Here is a 17544-nt window from a genome sequence, read left to right on the forward strand (position 1 = left end):
GCCACATTTCCTGCCCTTGCAGTCTCCATAAAATCCATGCCCGTCACACTCCATCCCACCATTTCACCAACAGAAATCTAAAGTGAATCTGTAAATTTTAAAGTAAACATAACCAATGTTGTTATTTTTCCTTGGTATCTGATCTTGTTATCTGTAATTTAATTGATTTCGGCCACCACCATTTTGCCATTTAATAAATTGGCTGTGGTTCGGACAAGACTTAACCCAATCAAGACTTAATCCTTTGGATAGTAAATTTTAAAAAAGTTTATTAAAGGAAAAAGATAAACTTAACAAGAATGACTTTTGAAACTTCATTTGGTAATCATTCCGTGGAAGCGGAGCGCTCTCAGAATTCCTTCTTTGACGTAAATTCTATTGGAATTCTGCCTCAGGAGTCTTCAGTACTTGGCTAGCAAAGAAATCTCTTCAAACCTCTGCTTTTAATCCCCAAGTGATCATTACCTCATATCAGAGTTGGGCTTGTTCACACTTAATAATTGGTCCTTCTTGTTGCAAAGTTGGTTTAATTGGTTTCCAATTACATATGCCATCTGTCTTCATTAAGGCAGACAAGAAAACAATAGGACTGCTTCAAAATTTCTATCTGATTTTGTACAACTTGCATTCATAAACTTCAATTAATGTTACTTAAAACCCAATTCCTTCTAAGGCCATGGTACACTTTTCGACCTTAACACATCGTATCTGAACAAATATTCCTTCATAGACTGTACAGAGACTTACAATTATTAAGCGACTGTAACAAGCTTGCAGCGAAAAGTTTCAAGTTAAACCCAGTCTTTCTAATATATTTATTGATTCATCACTAGATCATTAATTGTAACTCAATTAAGGCTCACTACTTGCTCAATCATTATTTCTGACTGGTGACTATCTTAATAGAGTAGTTTTGATTAATACAGTTGTTTGTACAGAATGCAGAATTCAAAATGTCTTCTTTAGCCCTATGTTAGAATCAAAATGGCTTCCTTGGCCTTGCCAATTTGTTACAGTGGATACAAAATGAGAGTGGTCTAAAAATGGTCAAGTTAAACTAAAATCTGATGATTACTTACATCCACAAGGAATGTGAAATGTTTCTAATAATTTAGGGAGAGTTGTTTCGAATATTGACAGATTCCACCTCTCAGCCATTATTGAAATGTGAAAGTTTTCTTCAGCTCACTGTCAACTTTTTCATATTCATTCAGTTCCTCCTCTATAGTTTTAGCTGCTTCATGTATGTTTTTGGCAATTTCAGTCTTGCTTCCTTTGTAAAGATCCTTTGCATCTGACACCATAGAATAGAAATCCCACACCACGAGGAGCCCTGCCAGAACTCCTGAAGCAGCTTTGAGTGCTCTTAAACTGCTTTTGGTCACTACTGAGGACACCAGACTAACAGTACTCAAGCTTTTCATGACAGCCGCAGACGTACCGACAAAAATATTTTGTGGTATGTCTTTCTCACCACCTTTAATCCATGATTCAATTGCCTGGCGAACATTGTTTAAACTGTCTGACATAATTTTGTTCTCTTTTTGATATTCTTCCATAATGCTCTTTACTGTCTCCAGGTTATTTTTTTGTTTAACAGTATCAGAAACACTGGCTGCAACGTTAGTGGCTCCAGAAACTACGCCAACACCACAACCCACCCCAGTGAGGATTAATGAGGCTCCTGCTGAGAAAGGAGCAGCAATTAATCCAGCGATGCTCAGAGCTCCTCCTACAATACCTACAGATGACCCTGTGACATTTGCAATGGTGGCATCTTTGTGAAAACTGTCAATACCATCTGCAATCCTTCGTAGATTCATGATGTATCCTGTAACCTTCTCTTTATAAACACCGAATTTGATGAGATGCTGCTTAACATTCTCCATGGTCTTCTTTCTCCTGTAACACTGAAAACACAATATTTTTCTAAGTTATTTTGAGACACCACAAACACTGATGAAGTGGGATAACTGAAATGATTTTATATTTGTTAATGTTAAGACATGTATCAAAAGCTTTAGAATAGACAATATAGTAAATTATAGTGACTCCTTCTGGGCATGATGGTGTCATGAAGCTATTAATGTATATAATGTATTGAATTTGTAAGGTGAAAATGCTTTGCCTGGTGCCTGGTTAAGTCTCTGGGTTGCTGTTGCCTTAATGGAGATTAGTTTGAGAATTTGTGAAAAGTTATGATAGTAGTAATTTGTAGCCATGTGTATATATATTTTAACCTGTGTAAATTAATAAAATGTTTAATTTAGTTTAAAGTAAAACCTCGAGAACTGGTGGTCTGATTCCTGAATTTAGAATCACACCCCAAACATAACAATTAAAATTATAGGTTATGACAGTTGTTTAAAGTTTCCCTCTGGAATTTTTAAGTAACTCAGCTCTACCAACTGTTTGGTCATAGCAATGGGATCCTTGGCCAAGGACAGTTCCAGAGGTGGCTAGCTCAGCAGTTGTGACAACAAGACCTTTCACAGATATTCATTGCTGAACCAGAAAAGAAGATAAGGTGAACTGGAGGCCAGAAAGATGGTCAAGTCACCATGGGAATTGTGAGGGCCCAAGGCTGGACAGGGAAACAGGGGATCAAGAATTAAAAATATGTGCGACAAACCTTGTATCATGGAGACAGATTTCTTGGCTGGCTAAGGTTCTCTCCCTTGGAAGTGCCTGAAGTAAAATCTTTGCTTACATGAAACTCACAAACTTGAGAGCGGTCATTTTTACCACAACAATTGGCGTAGTCAGCAGGATCTTCGCAATGTCAGTCACCGGTACAAAAGTGAACGTTGATAGCAAAGGACTGGTGAACAAGCTCATTTACACCAATTAGAGAGGGCGGTCAGTATTGGAGACGGAAAGCCGGTGGGCTGGTTTGAGGATCAGTGCCAGAGTACAGGCCTGTGAGTGGAAAAGCTAAAGTTAGTGTGGTTGCGGTTTGATTCCTTGGGTAAACAAGAAGGGATTATTATAACTCTTCTCAGGGTAAACTATTAGTGAGAAACAGCAGGGTAAAACAGGAAAGACCATTTCCTAAAGAGTCAGATTCACACTGGGGAGGTGGCGGCATTGTTATATTGTCACTGGACTAGTAATCCAGAACCCCAGGGTAATGCTCTGGGGACCTGGGTACAAATCCCAACATGGTAGATGGTAGAATTTGAATTCAATAAAAATCTGGAATTAAAAGTCCAATGATGACCATGAAACCATTGTCAATCTGGTTCACTTTAGTCTTTAGAGAAGGAAGTCTACCTTATCTGGTCTGACTTATGTGTGACTCCAGACCCACAGCAATGTGGTTGACTCTTAAATAGCCTAGCAAGCCACTCAGATGTATCAAACTACCAAAAGGAATGAAATGGATGGAGCAGCATTGACCTAGCTGGCAAACTCAGCATCACAGGCTAGTCAAACCTAACATAGACATACTCACAGAATCATATGTTACAGATAATGTTCCAGGTACAACTATCACTATCCCAGGTGGGAGGAAGTTGCCCTAGGAGTCCTCAACATTGACTCTGAGCCCCATGAAGTCCCATGGCATCAGCTCAAATATGGGCAAAGAAACCTCCTGCTGTTCGCCACATACTGCCCACCCACCCCACCACCACCCAGCATTCAGCTGATCAATCAGTGCTCCTCTATGTTGGACACTGCTGGCAAGGGCGCAGAATGTACTCTGGGTGGGGGACTTCAATGTCCATCACCAAGAATGGCTCGGTGGCACCACTACTGGCCGAGCTGGCCGAGTCCTAAATGACATAGCTGGTAGACTGAGTCTGTGTCAGGCGGTGAGGGAACCAACAAGAGGGAAAAACATACTTGATGTCAACCTCACCAAACTGTCTGCTGGACATGCATCTGTCCATGACAGCATCGGTAGAGGTGACCACCACACAGTCCTTGTGGAGGCAAAGTCCCATCTTCACATTGAGGATACCCTCCATCATGTTGTGTGGCACTACCACCAAGCTAAATGGGATAGACTTTCAACAGATCTAGCAACATAAGGCTGGCCAACCATGAGGCGATCATCAGCAGCAGAATTGTACTCAACCACAATCTGTAACCTCATGTCCCGGCATATCCCCCGCTCTACAATTACCATAAAATCGGTGGGTCAACCCTGGTTCAATGAAGAATGCAGGAGGGCATGCCAGGAGCAGCATCAGGCATACCTAAAAATGAGGAAAACAAAAACAGAATTACCTGGAAAAACTCAGCAGGTCTGGCAGCATCGGTGGAGAAGAACAGAGTTGACGTTTCGAGCCCTCATGACCCTTCGACAGAACTTGAGGTGTCAACCTGGTGAAGCTACAACACAGGACTACTTGTGTGCCAAACAGCATAAGCAGCAAGTGATGGACAGAGCTAAGCAATCCCACAACCAAAGGATCAGATCTAAACTCTGCAGTCCTGCCACATCCAGTCGTGAATGGTGGTGGACAAATAAACAACTCACTGCAGGAGGAGGCTCCACAAATATCCCCATCCTCAATGATGGAGGAGCCCAGCACATCAGTGCAAAAGATAAGGCTGTAGCATTTGCTACAATCTTCAGCCTGAAATGCCGAGTGGATGATCCATCTCGGCCTCCTCCAGAGGCCTTGAGCTTCACAGGTGCCACTCTTTAGCCAATATGATTCACTCCATGTGAATGAAACTGCAGCTTGAGCAGAACTATATTTCATGCTATGGTTGTTCTGGTGGAAGCATGCCTGAGATTGGAACTCTCTTTAGCCTGAGACCATTCATGCCTGATGGGTGCTACAAGCTACATGTTTAATGGGTATCATTCGTCACCAATAAATTAGCCATTTAGTTGAAAAGAGATGAGAAGAGCTGTGTTGCATGGCAATGTTTGAGGATATAGGGATCATGACTACTCCCAGGGGACCGCACAGACAGTTACAGGATGTACTAACAATGATCACAGACAATCTGCGCGTTTAGAGTGTGAAAACTTTCCTGACTGACAGAAGCCCCTGGCTGGCTCGTGGCTGCCCCAATAGCTGCAGTTGAACAATTGATGGCCCCATGTGTCCTAAGAAAGCCTGCCATTGGCCCAAAGCCTCTCACTGTCAGGATGGCTCTCATCAGTAGTGAAATGAATGAAGGTTTCAACCCTCATTACAATGTCAGTACAAAGGTGGGTTGCTGATTGTGAAATGACAGACAGATCACTTTCTGATTCCTGAAAGGATCCTAATGCTTAGACATTGAGGGTCACCATTACCTTCAAACATGCAGCTGAAATGGCATGAACCTAAACTACCTAAGCCTATGAACCTAATTCCTATCTCCCCATCAATCATTGCATATTGATGTTACTAGTTCCCTGTATAGACAGAGTATACTACAACTCTGGCATTCATTCATCTGAAGGTCCTATAAACTCTTTCCTTAGGATAGTGTCTTCTCCTGGAGAGTACCTGTCCACACTCCCTTCACTGGTCTCAGGGCCTTCAGCATCATTGTGATGCTCATGTTGCTGGTGTGCTGGTTGCTGATGACCATGTCTCTCTACCTCACTGGAGAAGCCACCACCAGAGTGATTCTTCCGTTCTTCTGTTGTTGCAGGCTGTCCTGAAATTGTCTTTCCTGGTTCAAGCCCTTCTTCCAAGTCCCTCACAGATTATCCCCTTACATTCTCGACAGCCAAGCTGACATATATTTAAACAATGGAGCACACAGACCTCTCCTGCAACCTCCTAATCCTCAGTGTTCTCCTCTCCTGTGCTTGCTTTTAACCTACCTGCCTCACTGTGAGGCACCCTGTCGTGATTCCCACCTGCCTGTGCATCCCTGCAGCTACCATTCAATTGGATAGATTGTGTTAAATCTCAGTCAAGTAATTTGTTAAATAGCTAAAGCATTTCTTAATTGTCCTTAAGCGGAAGGCACGCTGGCTCCTGGGTTTTGGCTTGCTGGCCTTCTATAATTTCAGAATTGTTCATGGTAACATCGGCTGTTAATCAGAGCAATTGAGGTTAAATGGAGGGCATTGATTGGATGGTTACAGGACCACACGTAAAGAGACACTTACTGACACAGGGGCACTGTGGGGACAGGAGATATTTATACCTGTAATGTCTCACTCTGTGAATAAATCTATTCCAAATAAAGACTGGCTTCATCTGACTTAACATCACAGTTTCACCAGTTGGTGAACAGGGAGGTGATCCTTCCTGCTCTACACTCCAATATATCCTCATGAGAGAAGGAACACATGCTGTTTAAAAGGCTATGGGGGTGGGAATAAATTCAACAGCCCTTCTCTGAAAATTAAAGATATGGAAAGGATGAAACATGGTGTGGTATAAAATGGGGAAAAGATCGGTCAATGTGATGGGAACAGTTTGATTACATTGAGGGTAAAAGCTGACAGGGTTGAATGACCTGTTTCTATACTGTAACTGTTACATATTACAGTTTTTGATGAAGCAAAGAAGAATAATTCATTCCTAATTTAGAACAATTCATTCACATGTCTGCTACATAAATGTGTGCATACCTGAACTTCACTGTGTCTGAATCATTATCTGTTAAATGAATTAAACAAAAAAATTATTAATATGAATATATTAATGGTGGATACATATAAATATGCATATGAATTTTACCAGACATAGGTTTTCCTGCATCACAGTATGAGAGCAAGAGTGTCAGTGTGTTGGCTATTTTACTAAGAATTGCACAGAATTTACTGGTCTACATTGCAATTAATTCTACACCAGTCTCCTTCCACTCAAAGTCATATAACCTTATCAACCCTTATGTGTTTATCTAGCTTTCCCTTAAATACATCTATATTATTCACCTCAACTACACCTTCTAGCAGGGAGTTCCACATTCTAACCAATCTCTGTGTAGATAAGGGCTGGATTTAATGTTCACAAAGTGAGTCCCACTCACTGGTTCTCCAGCTGCTTCAATGGGGGTTGTGCAGCAAAATTAAATGTCAGTCAGACACTTAACTGGCCAGCATTGGTCTTTCCCTGAGATTTGGGACCATGGTGTCCAAAATCCCGCCACTCCCAAGGGTAACTGGCGAATCAGAGGGTGGCAGCTCTCCATTGCCAGTAACACCACTCGGAGCGGTGGCTGCTGTCTGCAGTGCTCCAAGTACTTCACCAGGGTTTGTTGCTGGGTCCCTGGACTCAGGTGAGCGAGGACTTTACTAATGGTCGTATCCACTTTCACCAACCATGGTTCCATTAGGCTTACACTCACTTCTTTAATATTGCTTCTCCCTCTCTCACAGCTTATCATTCCATTAGTCTTGCATGCCTATTGACTGGCCAGACCCATATTCTTAAAGATTATGTTTCGATCATCATAGCACACATCTCTTTTAGTTTAAATTTCCATTGGTTCTGTTATGTTTTGCTCCATTTTACCATTTAATTGAAAATGAACTGTTGCCCTGAGGTGTGCAACGGGCTGTGTTTATATGAGCTGTGTGGTGATCTGACATTTACATATTGAAATGATCATGAGGAAGCATTATCCAATTGAAGGGTTTCCCAGAATCGCTGATTAACCAACTCATCCCAAGCCAGATATCAAGGATATTTCATATTTCAGGAATGAAAAAGACTACAAGAAGGAAAATTTTACTCCCTCATCAATTGAAATAAAAGCCATAAACTATTTTACATTCACACCATTATCAGGTTTTATTTCCTGTTTGGCAAAAAAATAGTTCCGCTGTAATTTGCACAATGACCTCAAATTCTTTTATTTAAGGATTAATGGTAAAAACCTAAAAGATGCGTATAAACAACACAATTAATATAGAAATAGTGAATCAAGTTGGTTGTCAGGTGGGAAAAGAAGAGAAAAGTGTTTTAAAAGCTGTCTTGTAGTAAAGGCAGCCAGTCATCTGGGAAACCCTTCCAGACTGCTGAGGGAGGCAAGGGAGGAGATCACAGGGGCTCTGACCCAAATTTTTAATTCCTCTCTCGCCACAGGGGAGGTGCCAGAGGTCTGGAGAACAGCTAATGTGGTTTCGCTATTGAAGAAGGGTTGTAGAGAGAAGCCAGAGAACTACAGGCCGGTGAGTCGCACGTCAGTGGGAGGGACACAATTGGAGAAAGTTCTGAAGGAGAGTATCTATCTCCACTTGGAGAGGCAAGGTTTGATCAGGGATAGTCAGCATGGCTTTGTCAGAGGGAGGTCATGCCTAACACATTGATTGAATCTTTTGAGGAAGTGACCAGGTGTGTAGATGAGGGTAGTGTAGTTGATGTAGTTTATTAGGATTTCAGCAAAGCCTTTGACAAGGTCCCACATGGGAGACTTATAAAGAAGGCATATGCACATGGGATACAGGGTAATTTGACAAGGTGGATTCAAAATTGTCTTAGATGTAGGAGGCAGAGGGTGATGACAGAAGGATGCTTTAGTGACTGGAAGCCAGTGTCCAGTGGCATACCACAGGGATCTGTGCTCAGTCCCCTATTATTTGTCATTTATATAAACGACATAGAAGACTATGTGGGGGGTAGGATTCGTAAGCTTGCGGATGACATAAAGATTGGCCGGCTGGTTAATAGTGAGATTGAGTGTCTTGTGCCACAGGAAGTTATAGACGGGATGGTAAAATGAGCAGATAATGGCAGTTGGAATTTAACCCTGAAAAGTGTGAGGTGATATATTTTGGAAAGAGTAATTTGACAAGGAGGTATTCAATGAACGGCATGACACTAGGAAGTTCTGAGGAACAAAGGGACCTTGGCGTCTGTGTCCATAGATCTCTGAAGGCAGAGGGGCATGTTACTGGGGTGGTGAAAAAGGCATATGGGACACATGCTTGTTGGTGTTTTATAGAACCTTGGTGAGGCCACAGCTGGAGTACTGAGTGCAGTTCTGGTCACCACATTATAGGAAGAATGTGATTGTACAGGAGGGGGTGCAGAGGAGATTCACCAGGATGTTGCCTGGGATGAAACATTTAAGTTATGAAGAGAGGTTGGATAGACTTAGGTTGTTTTCGTTGGAGTAGAGAAGACTGAGGGGTGACCTGATCGAGGTGTACAAGATTATGAGGGGCATGGACAGGGTGGATAGGGAGCACCTGTTCCCCTTAGTTGAAGGGTCAGTCACAAGGGGGCATAAGTTCAAGGTGAGGGGCAGAAGGTTTAGGGGGGATGTGAGGAAAAACATTTTTACCCAGAGGGTGGTGATGGTCTGGAATGCGCTGCCTGGGAGGGTGGTGGAGGCGGGTTGCTTCACATCCTTTAAAAAGTACCTGGATGAGCACTTGGCACATCATAACATTCAAGGCTATGGGCCAAGTGCTGGTAAATGGGATTAGGTAGGTAGGACAGGTGTTTCTCACGTTAGTGCAGACTTGATGGGCCCAAGGGCCTCGTCTGCACTGTGAGATTCTGTGATTCTGTTTCCCACCCAAAACCTGTCCCACTGGAAAGGTCACACATTAGATCTCCTTGTACCTGTTTAAGGCTGTTCTGAGACAAGGATTAGGGAATTCACAGTGACCAGCCCTTGAACACAAGTTTGCAGCAGCATCGATGCACCCTACATTTACTGAAACTGAAACCCCAATATTAAACGTATGAAGCACTTTTCAGGCAACACCGAAAATACTGAATTCTTTACCAAAAAGACGACAACTTCCTTTCCAATTACAAATAAAATGTGAATAAAATTTGAGTGGAGGAAAGGTTGAAGCAAATTTTCAACAGAATTCTGCCAAAAAAAAAAGTGGGTAAAAATGTTTACAGACGAATTCGGAGCATGAGTAGGCCATTCGGCCCCTCGAACCTGCTCCACCGTTCAATAAGATCATGGCTGATCTGATTGTAACTTCAACTCCACATTCCTGCCTACCCCCGATAACCTTTTACCCCTTGCTTGTCAAGAATCTATCTGCCTCTGCCTTAAAAGCATTCAAAGACTCTGCTTCCACTGCCTACTGTGGAAGAGAATTCCAAAGGCTCGCGACCCTCAGAGAAAAAAATTCTCCTCACCTCTGTCTTAACTGGTCCCTAGTTTTAGATTCTCCCAAAAGAGAAAACATCCTCTCCGCATCCATCCTTTCAAGACCCCTCAGGATCTTGTATGTTTCAATCAAATGTCATATTTGTTCTACTTAATATAGATTTAAGCTTAGCTAGGATAATGCCTAATTATAGGTTTTTATGGGTAAACGGTCAACATTTTCTAGCAGCTTGCAACCATCTCCCTCAGACCTCAAGCTTGGAGCTGCCTGCCCATATTGTGCAGCTCAGAGCGAAATGCTGAGTGTTTGCACATCTTAGCAGGAGACTAAAGTTCATGCAAGGCTAGCACCACATGCAGGAAAGACTCAAAATGGTGCATCAGGCAAGAGAGAACCTCCACAATTTAAAATGCTGTTCTGGTGGAAGAGGTGGAGTGGAGGATAGAGTTTCTGCTCCTTCAGTGGGCCAGGAGGCCACCTCAAGCAAGTGTTTAGCAGGCAGTGGGAGGCCCCAGTCATGTGGAAACTGTCACAAGCGTAGTGCCAAGGATCCGGATGCAGTGCTACAAGACTTCAAGTGAGTGGCCAAAGCCATGCCAAGGCCATATCCTTCAAGCTAAATCCTACCAATTGCACCCGTTAAACAGGGCAGTGAGTGAATTTACCCACCAGAGCTGATTAGCAAGAAAAACAGCTTTTACTTTCCATCACACTCCTGACTTGGGTCTTGTAGATGGTGCACAGACTTTGGTGAGTCAGGAGGTGAGTTAGTCATTGCAGAATTCCCAGCTCAAATAGTCTTTATATGGCTGGTCCAGTTCAGTTTCTGATTAATGCTGTAAATGTTGCTTGCTACTTATCAGCCCGAGTCTGAACGTTGTCCAGATCTTTCTGCAAATAGACATGAACTGCTTCAATATTTCAGAAGTCACAATGTTACTGAACCATGGACAGTGCAATCATCAGCAAACTACCTCACTTCTGACCTTATGATAGAGGAAGGTCATTGATGGAGCAGCTGAAGATGGTTGTTCCTAGGTTGCTACCCTGAGGAACTCCAGCAGAGCTCGCCCCCGGGGCTGAGATGATTAGCCTCCAACAACCACAACTAATTCACTTTGTACTAGCTGTGATTCCAACCAGTGTAGAATTTTCCCTCAATACTCATGAACTTCAATTTTGCTAGTGCTCCTTGATGCCACAATTGGTCAAATGCTGCCTCGATGTTGAGGGCAGTCACCCTCACCTCACCTCTTGAGTTCAGCTCTTTTGACTTTCTTTAGACCAAGGACATTCAGGAGCTGAATGGCCCTGGCAGAACCCACACTGAGCATTAGTGAGCAGGTTATTACTTTGTAAGTGCTGCTTGATACCTTTGTTGATGATGCCTTCCATCACTTTGCTGACAATTGAGGGTAGACTGAGGGGGGCAGTAACTGAACTGATTGGATTGTCCAGGTTTTCTTTTGCACAGGTCATACCTGGTCAATTTTCCGGATGGTCGGGTAGATGCCAGTGTTGTAGCTGTACTGGAAAAGCTTGGCTAGGGGGTGCAGCTAGTTCTAGAGCACAAGTCTTCAGTACTTCTACCAAAGTGTTGTCAGGGCCCATAGCCTTTCCAGTATCCAGTGCCTTCAACCATTTTTTGATATCATATGGAATGTAGCAAATTGGCTGCAGACTGGCACCTGTGATGCTGGGGACATCACGAGAGCCCCAAGGTGGATCATCCACTCGGCACTTCTGCCTGAAGATGGTTGAAAATGCTTCAGCTTTGTCTTTTGCAATGATATGCTGGGCTCCCCCATCATTGAGGATGGGGATATCTGAGGAGCCTCCATCCTCCAGTTAGCGTAAATCATGGCATATAAGATGTCCGGGCATATAAGTCGACCCCATTTTTTGGGTACAGTAAATCATGCTTTTGCATTTACTGAACATATAACTCAACCCGCGTTTAAGGCTACAAAATGCTATACTTGCATTAGTAGTCCCCCTCAATTTTTCACCCCTAGTACATGTTTTATTTATCTTATACTGTTGGAATCTCATGTGGACAACTCTTTGGAACAAGATTTAGACATCATGGGCCTAAGCTTACCCAGATTGTGCCATTTTTTTTCAGTTTGCACATGATGGAACTGCACTAGTCAGTGTGCTGATGCACACAACAGATAATGCCCTTATGTATTCTGTCATCCAACTCGCTCTTTAGCTTGTCCTGTATTTGCATCTTCTCTGAAGTGTAGTACAGCATCAACTCTGAAGTTTCCTATAGTGTTGCATCTATCTGGGTACATCTGTTGTAGGTCGTGGACTGACTCACGCAATTATTCTTGGCATCTTCTGCTGCGATCGGTAGAGGTGATCTCATGTTTTGTACATGCCGATAACCCTGCTGCTGCTGGTCCACTCGTATCCTCCAGGTAAAATATTTGTTTAAGGATTTGCCGTAGTTGCTTTTCAATGTCAATGTTCCTATGCAATGAATGGGTGGCCTATTGTACACAGTTTGTTTGGTTCTTGTGGGTGGTATCATTGATACAGATACATATTCTTCATATCCTTCCAAAAAATCATGGTCCTTGCCCTTATCAGAGCATCTGCTGACGAACTCATCCATTGAGGTTTATGGCTGTTGTCTGTAAGCCATCAGCTCAAAACAATGAGCCCTGAAGTTCACATTTACATGAAACTGATTCTCCAGCATGTTGCATAGATTAACAGGCTCCTTCTGATCCTCCTCTATACAACCCCTCGTTTCCAATGGCGATTTTTATTTTCATCACTTGTTTATCCGGCTCTGGGACAGATAAATCTAAGAGGCATATTTCCATCCGTTGATTGAAAATCCTAACTTCTGATGGGACGCCTGTGGCCTTCCGATTCATGCTGAGGAATTTGGTGGTCAGCTTTTGATGCTCCCTGTCTTTTATGGGTACTCCAGGTGTGTAGGGGGTTTGTAAGCTCACTACTCCGTGCAGAGACTCACCAATGTAGCTGCTGTGTTCTTTATATTCTCTTTTGTTTTGTAGGTGCAGTTCAGGCTTTTACCCGCTTCGCAAGCTTATGTCTTTTGCGTGGGAATGGCACCCGAGGACCTCTCAATCATCCTGTAGCTTTTAATGCCTGATCAAAACTGACTTGATGCACCCATTACCCACAGATTGGCTATTCCACAAATCAAGTACTCATCGTTCAGATAAGCACCGCCTGTGGAGAGACTCTGCCTCCTGTGGTTTCAAGGGACATACAGCCTCCATATTGCACCAAATCTTGTCTGCAGCTTCCTCTGAGGTTTCCAAATTCACATCGCTGCCATCATGTTGCGTTTCTATGTCTGCTTTACATAAACTCAGCAATCTCACATGAGGTCTGGTCAACTATATGTAGGTTCAGTTTATTCAAAGATACATTATAGGATGGCTGTAATGCTCGATTCATTGTGGGCAATAGGGAAACCGTAGAGAGCCACTGGAGTCAGTGTGGGCTATAGGGAAACCGTAGAGAGCCACTGGATACATTGTGGGATGTAGGAAAACGCAGAGAGCTGCTGGAGTCCGTGTGGGATATAGGGAAACTGTAGAGAGCCAGTGGAGTCAGTGTGGGATATAGGGAAACCGTAGAGAGCCACCGGATCCATTGTGGACTATAGGGAAACCGTAGAGTACCACTGGTACTCTATATACTCTGGTACTAAATGTACTTGAGAGATCCGACAACCATTATTCACAAGGACAACACAGCTGCAATTGATACAAGCACACAAATAGCTGCTGCCAAACCTCCTGAGTTTTTCCAGCATTTTCTGAAATGTCAGGGAACCAAGGGTCTAGTGAGAGGGAGGAATTGAAGAAAATCAGTATCAGTAAAAAATAGAGAAATTAATGGGATTAAAGGCTGAAAAATCCCCAGGGCCTGATAATCTACATCCCAGGATACTAAAGGAAGTGGCCCCGGCAATATTGGATGTAGTGGTGGTCATCTTCCAAATGTTATAATCTCTGGAGCAGTTCCTACTGGTTGGAGAGCAGCAAATGGAACCCCATTATTTAAAAAAGGAGGGAGAGAACAAAACAGAGAATTACAGGCCAGTTAGCCTAACATCAGTAGTGGGGAAAATGCTAGTGTCTATTATAAAAGATGTGGCAACAGAACACTAGGAAAGCATTAACAGGATTAGACAAAGTCAGCATGGGTTTATGAAAGGAAAATCATGCTTAACTAATCTACTGGAGATTTTTCACGGTGTAACTACTAGAATAGATAAGGGAGAACCAGTGGATGTATTGTACTTGGATTTCAAGAAGGTCCCACGTAAGAGGCTAGTGGGCAAAATTAAAGCACATGGGATTGGGGGTAATATACTGGCATGGATTGAGAATTGGTTGACAGACTGGAAACAGAGAGAGAGAATAAATGGATCTTTTTCCAGGTGGCAGGAAGTGATCAGTGGGTTACTGCAGGGATCAGTGCTTGGGCCCCACCTATTGACGATATATATACATGACTTGAATGAGGAAACCAAATGCAATATTTCCAAGTTTTCTGACAATGCGAAATTGGGTGGGGTTGTGAGTTGTGAGGAGGATGCAAGGAGGTTTCAGGGTGATTTAGACAAGTTGTGTGTGTGGACAAACACATGGCAGATGCAGTATAACGTGGATAAATGTGAAGTTATACACTTTGGTATGAAGAACAGAAAGGCAGAGAATTATTTAAATGGTGATACATTGGGAAATGTGGATGTACAAAGGATCTGGGTGTCCTTGTACACCAGTCAATGAAAGTAAACAGGCCGGTGCAGCAAGCAATTAGGAAGGCAAATGGTATGTTGGCCTTCACTGCAAGAGGATTTGAGTTCAGAAGTAGGGATGTCTTATTGCAGTTATACAGGGCCTAGGTGAGACCACACCTGGAATATTGTGTGCAGTTTTGGTCTTTCTACCTACTCCTGCGCAACCTGTCTCCTGTGCAGCCCGGCACTTGCGTACTCTGACTCCTGCGCACTCTGACTCCTGTGCACCCTGTCTCCTGCGCACCCTGTCTCCTGCACACCCTGTCTCCTGTGCACCCTGTCTCCTGTGCACCCTGACACCTGTGCACCCTGTCTCCTGTGCACCCTGACACCTGTGCACCCTGTTTCCGTGCAAACCCAGGGACCACAATATTCTGTTTTAGTAAAGGCAGTCTAAGCCAAGCAACGTTGAGCTGCCAGGATATTTTGCAGTATCCTGCATCAATGTCTAAATAAGGCATTTTTCTGGTCTTGTGGAAAGAATTGTTGCAGTTAATGTCCTTAAGAGAGGTTGCGAATTTTAGTTGAATATTTATAGACAATTTTCTATAGCTTTCACTTTTAATTACTTTTTGTACCTCTAATCTTTTACGACAATTTCCTTTCTCAATTAATTATTATTATTATTTGAAATGTGCCCATTTACTGGAAAGATTGTGCTTTCAGTTTCACAACTTATGTGTATGATTTTATGAAAATGAAGAATATAAAAATGGTATCTTGATTATTAACAACAGATTTTGCATGTTAGTGTTCAGTAAAAAGTGATGATAAATTAACTGAGTCTTCCAGTACAGACACTCTTTATCTATTACATGTAGAATGTAGAAGAGTGTCTCTGTAAACGGTAACGCTACACCTCTGGGTAAAGTTAGTTCTCATTCTGTGACAGGACCGGAGAGTCTCAAAGAAAGGAGAGGGAAGCTTTTGAGATGTTAAAACATTTGACTCTTTCACCTAGATACAAATAGCTATGTGTGTCACTAAGATATGTAGATTCATTCAGAAATAAGGAGGGTGATTTCTTTTACGATGTATTTCCAAGTCAGGATGGTGAGTGACTCGGAAGGGAAATTCCAGACAGTGGTGTTCCCACCGATTCAAATAAAACCTATCAAATATTTGACATTACCCATTGTTGGCACCAATTCCGTTATGACAAAGGGAAGGTCCTGCTGCAACTTTACAATGTGACTGCAAACAAATTCTTCTGATCTAAGGGGAAAAAAAGGTAAAAATCAACAAGTTGTATCTAAACAACGGGGTTAACAAAGAGATAATGAATACAAATGGTCGAACGGTCCGAAACTGAGAGAAAAATATTTAAAAGTTGTCCTGCAGTAAACACGAGCAGGATACCTGGAAAATAAACACTTCAAGATTTCCCATTGATAATCTGGCCCATTGTTAGACTCTGTTACTTTTACAGTAAAAACCAACCCCTCTGTACCCTTCGTAGCATCGAAGTATCACTTCATTGAAGCGGCCGGGTTAATGTTGCTCCTTGTATCCCTTTACCTGCAACTCACCAAATAGAAACAATTTCTGTAGGTTAATATAATGTTCACTCCAGTACTAATGAGGTTTCTTTCATTATTTGGCTTATTAGAACTAGACCATAACTGCAAACTATTGTTTCCCCACTGATAACTCACCTCTTCTGAAAGACTGATTGCAGATTCACAGTGAACTCATTTGACCAAGAGTTTGCACTAGCTCTGAAGCACTCTGTCAAGGTCTAGGAGAAAATGTGCCCTATTTATATATTTATAGCGACTGTGAAACTGAAACTATATTTAAAGTATGCATAATAATTTCAGTCCACACCTCAAACACAGGAAGTTGCTTCAAGAAAAACAGGATACAATTTAACAGTAAAGCACAATAGTGTGGATGCTGGAAATCTGAAACAAAACCAGAAAATGCTGGAAAAACTCAGCAGGTCTGGCAGCATCTGTGGAGAGAGAAACAGAGCTGATGTTTCGAGTCTGTATGACTCTCCTTCAGAGCTAAACTGAAGTGTAATGAATGTAATGAAATTAATACTGTTTAAGGCGGGGTGGAGCAGGTGAAACTGGATAGAAGGACAGCATTAGGTGGGGGTTAAGGAGAGATTGACAAAGATGTCATGGACACAGGACAAAGTGAGTGTTAATGGTAGCAGTAAGGGCTAAGGAAGGTGCTGACAGTGTCCACGACATCTTTGTGAATCTCTCCTTAGCTCCCAACTATCACCGACCTTCTGTCCAGCACTATCATCCTCACTGTTCACATTGCTTACAAATTCTTTGTCATTCACCAATTTTGCCCTGTATACCCAAGTCCAGGTCACCAATATATATCAGAGAAAGCAGGGGTCATTCCAATGACCCCTGAGGAACCCCACTCTCAATTGTTAAACTAGGCTTTGGAAACTGTGAAGTATTGAATTAAACACGTAGCTTAAATGGTTAAACTAATTATTAAAACTGCAAATAAATAAAACATTTCAATCAACTCCCTAATAAATTAAAAGCAAAAAACTGCAGATGCTGGAAATCGAAAACAAAAACAAAAATAAAAAATACCTGGAATAACTCAGCAGGTCTGACAGCATCTGCAGAGAGGAACACAGTTAACGTTTGGAGACTTTTGAACAGAACTAAGGAAAAATAGAAGAGAGATGAAATATAAGCTGGTTTAAGGAGGATGGACAAGTAGAGCTGGATAGAGGGCTAGTGATAGGTGGAGATTGCAAAAAGATGTCATAGACAAA

The 17544-nt window shown here is 42.4% G+C and overlaps 1 protein-coding gene across 4 annotated transcripts; it reads right to left on the reverse strand.

Moving 5' to 3' along the window:
• Positions 1-252: 252 nt before the first annotated feature.
• On the reverse strand, positions 253-16578 carry LOC121279987 (apolipoprotein L3-like). 4 transcript variants are annotated; one of them, XM_041191622.1, is made up of 6 exons: positions 16445-16577; positions 15922-16004; positions 6539-6566; positions 4130-4202; positions 2633-2919; positions 253-1910 (listed from the first exon to the last, which is right to left on the reverse strand). In XM_041191622.1, the coding sequence occupies exon 6, from the start codon at positions 1887-1889 to the stop codon at positions 1158-1160; it is 732 nt and encodes a 243-aa protein (XP_041047556.1). In that variant the 5' UTR covers positions 1890-1910; positions 2633-2919; positions 4130-4202; positions 6539-6566; positions 15922-16004; positions 16445-16577; the 3' UTR covers positions 253-1157. The 4 variants fall into 4 exon arrangements, with proteins under 4 accessions (XP_041047556.1, XP_041047549.1, XP_041047564.1 ...); XM_041191615.1 differs by lacking the exon at positions 4130-4202; XM_041191630.1 differs by lacking the exons at positions 4130-4202; positions 6539-6566.
• Positions 16579-17544: the final 966 nt, after the last annotated feature.

Source organism: Carcharodon carcharias, chromosome 1 (genome assembly GCF_017639515.1).
Source record: "Carcharodon carcharias isolate sCarCar2 chromosome 1, sCarCar2.pri, whole genome shotgun sequence".
Lineage (NCBI taxonomy): Eukaryota > Metazoa > Chordata > Chondrichthyes > Lamniformes > Lamnidae > Carcharodon > Carcharodon carcharias.

Excerpts from the sequence above, each read along its gene's own strand:
- LOC121279987 (XM_041191636.1), bottom strand. The coding sequence starts at position 1,889 with ATGGAGAATGTTAAGCAGCATCTCATCAAATTCGGTGTTTATAAAGAG.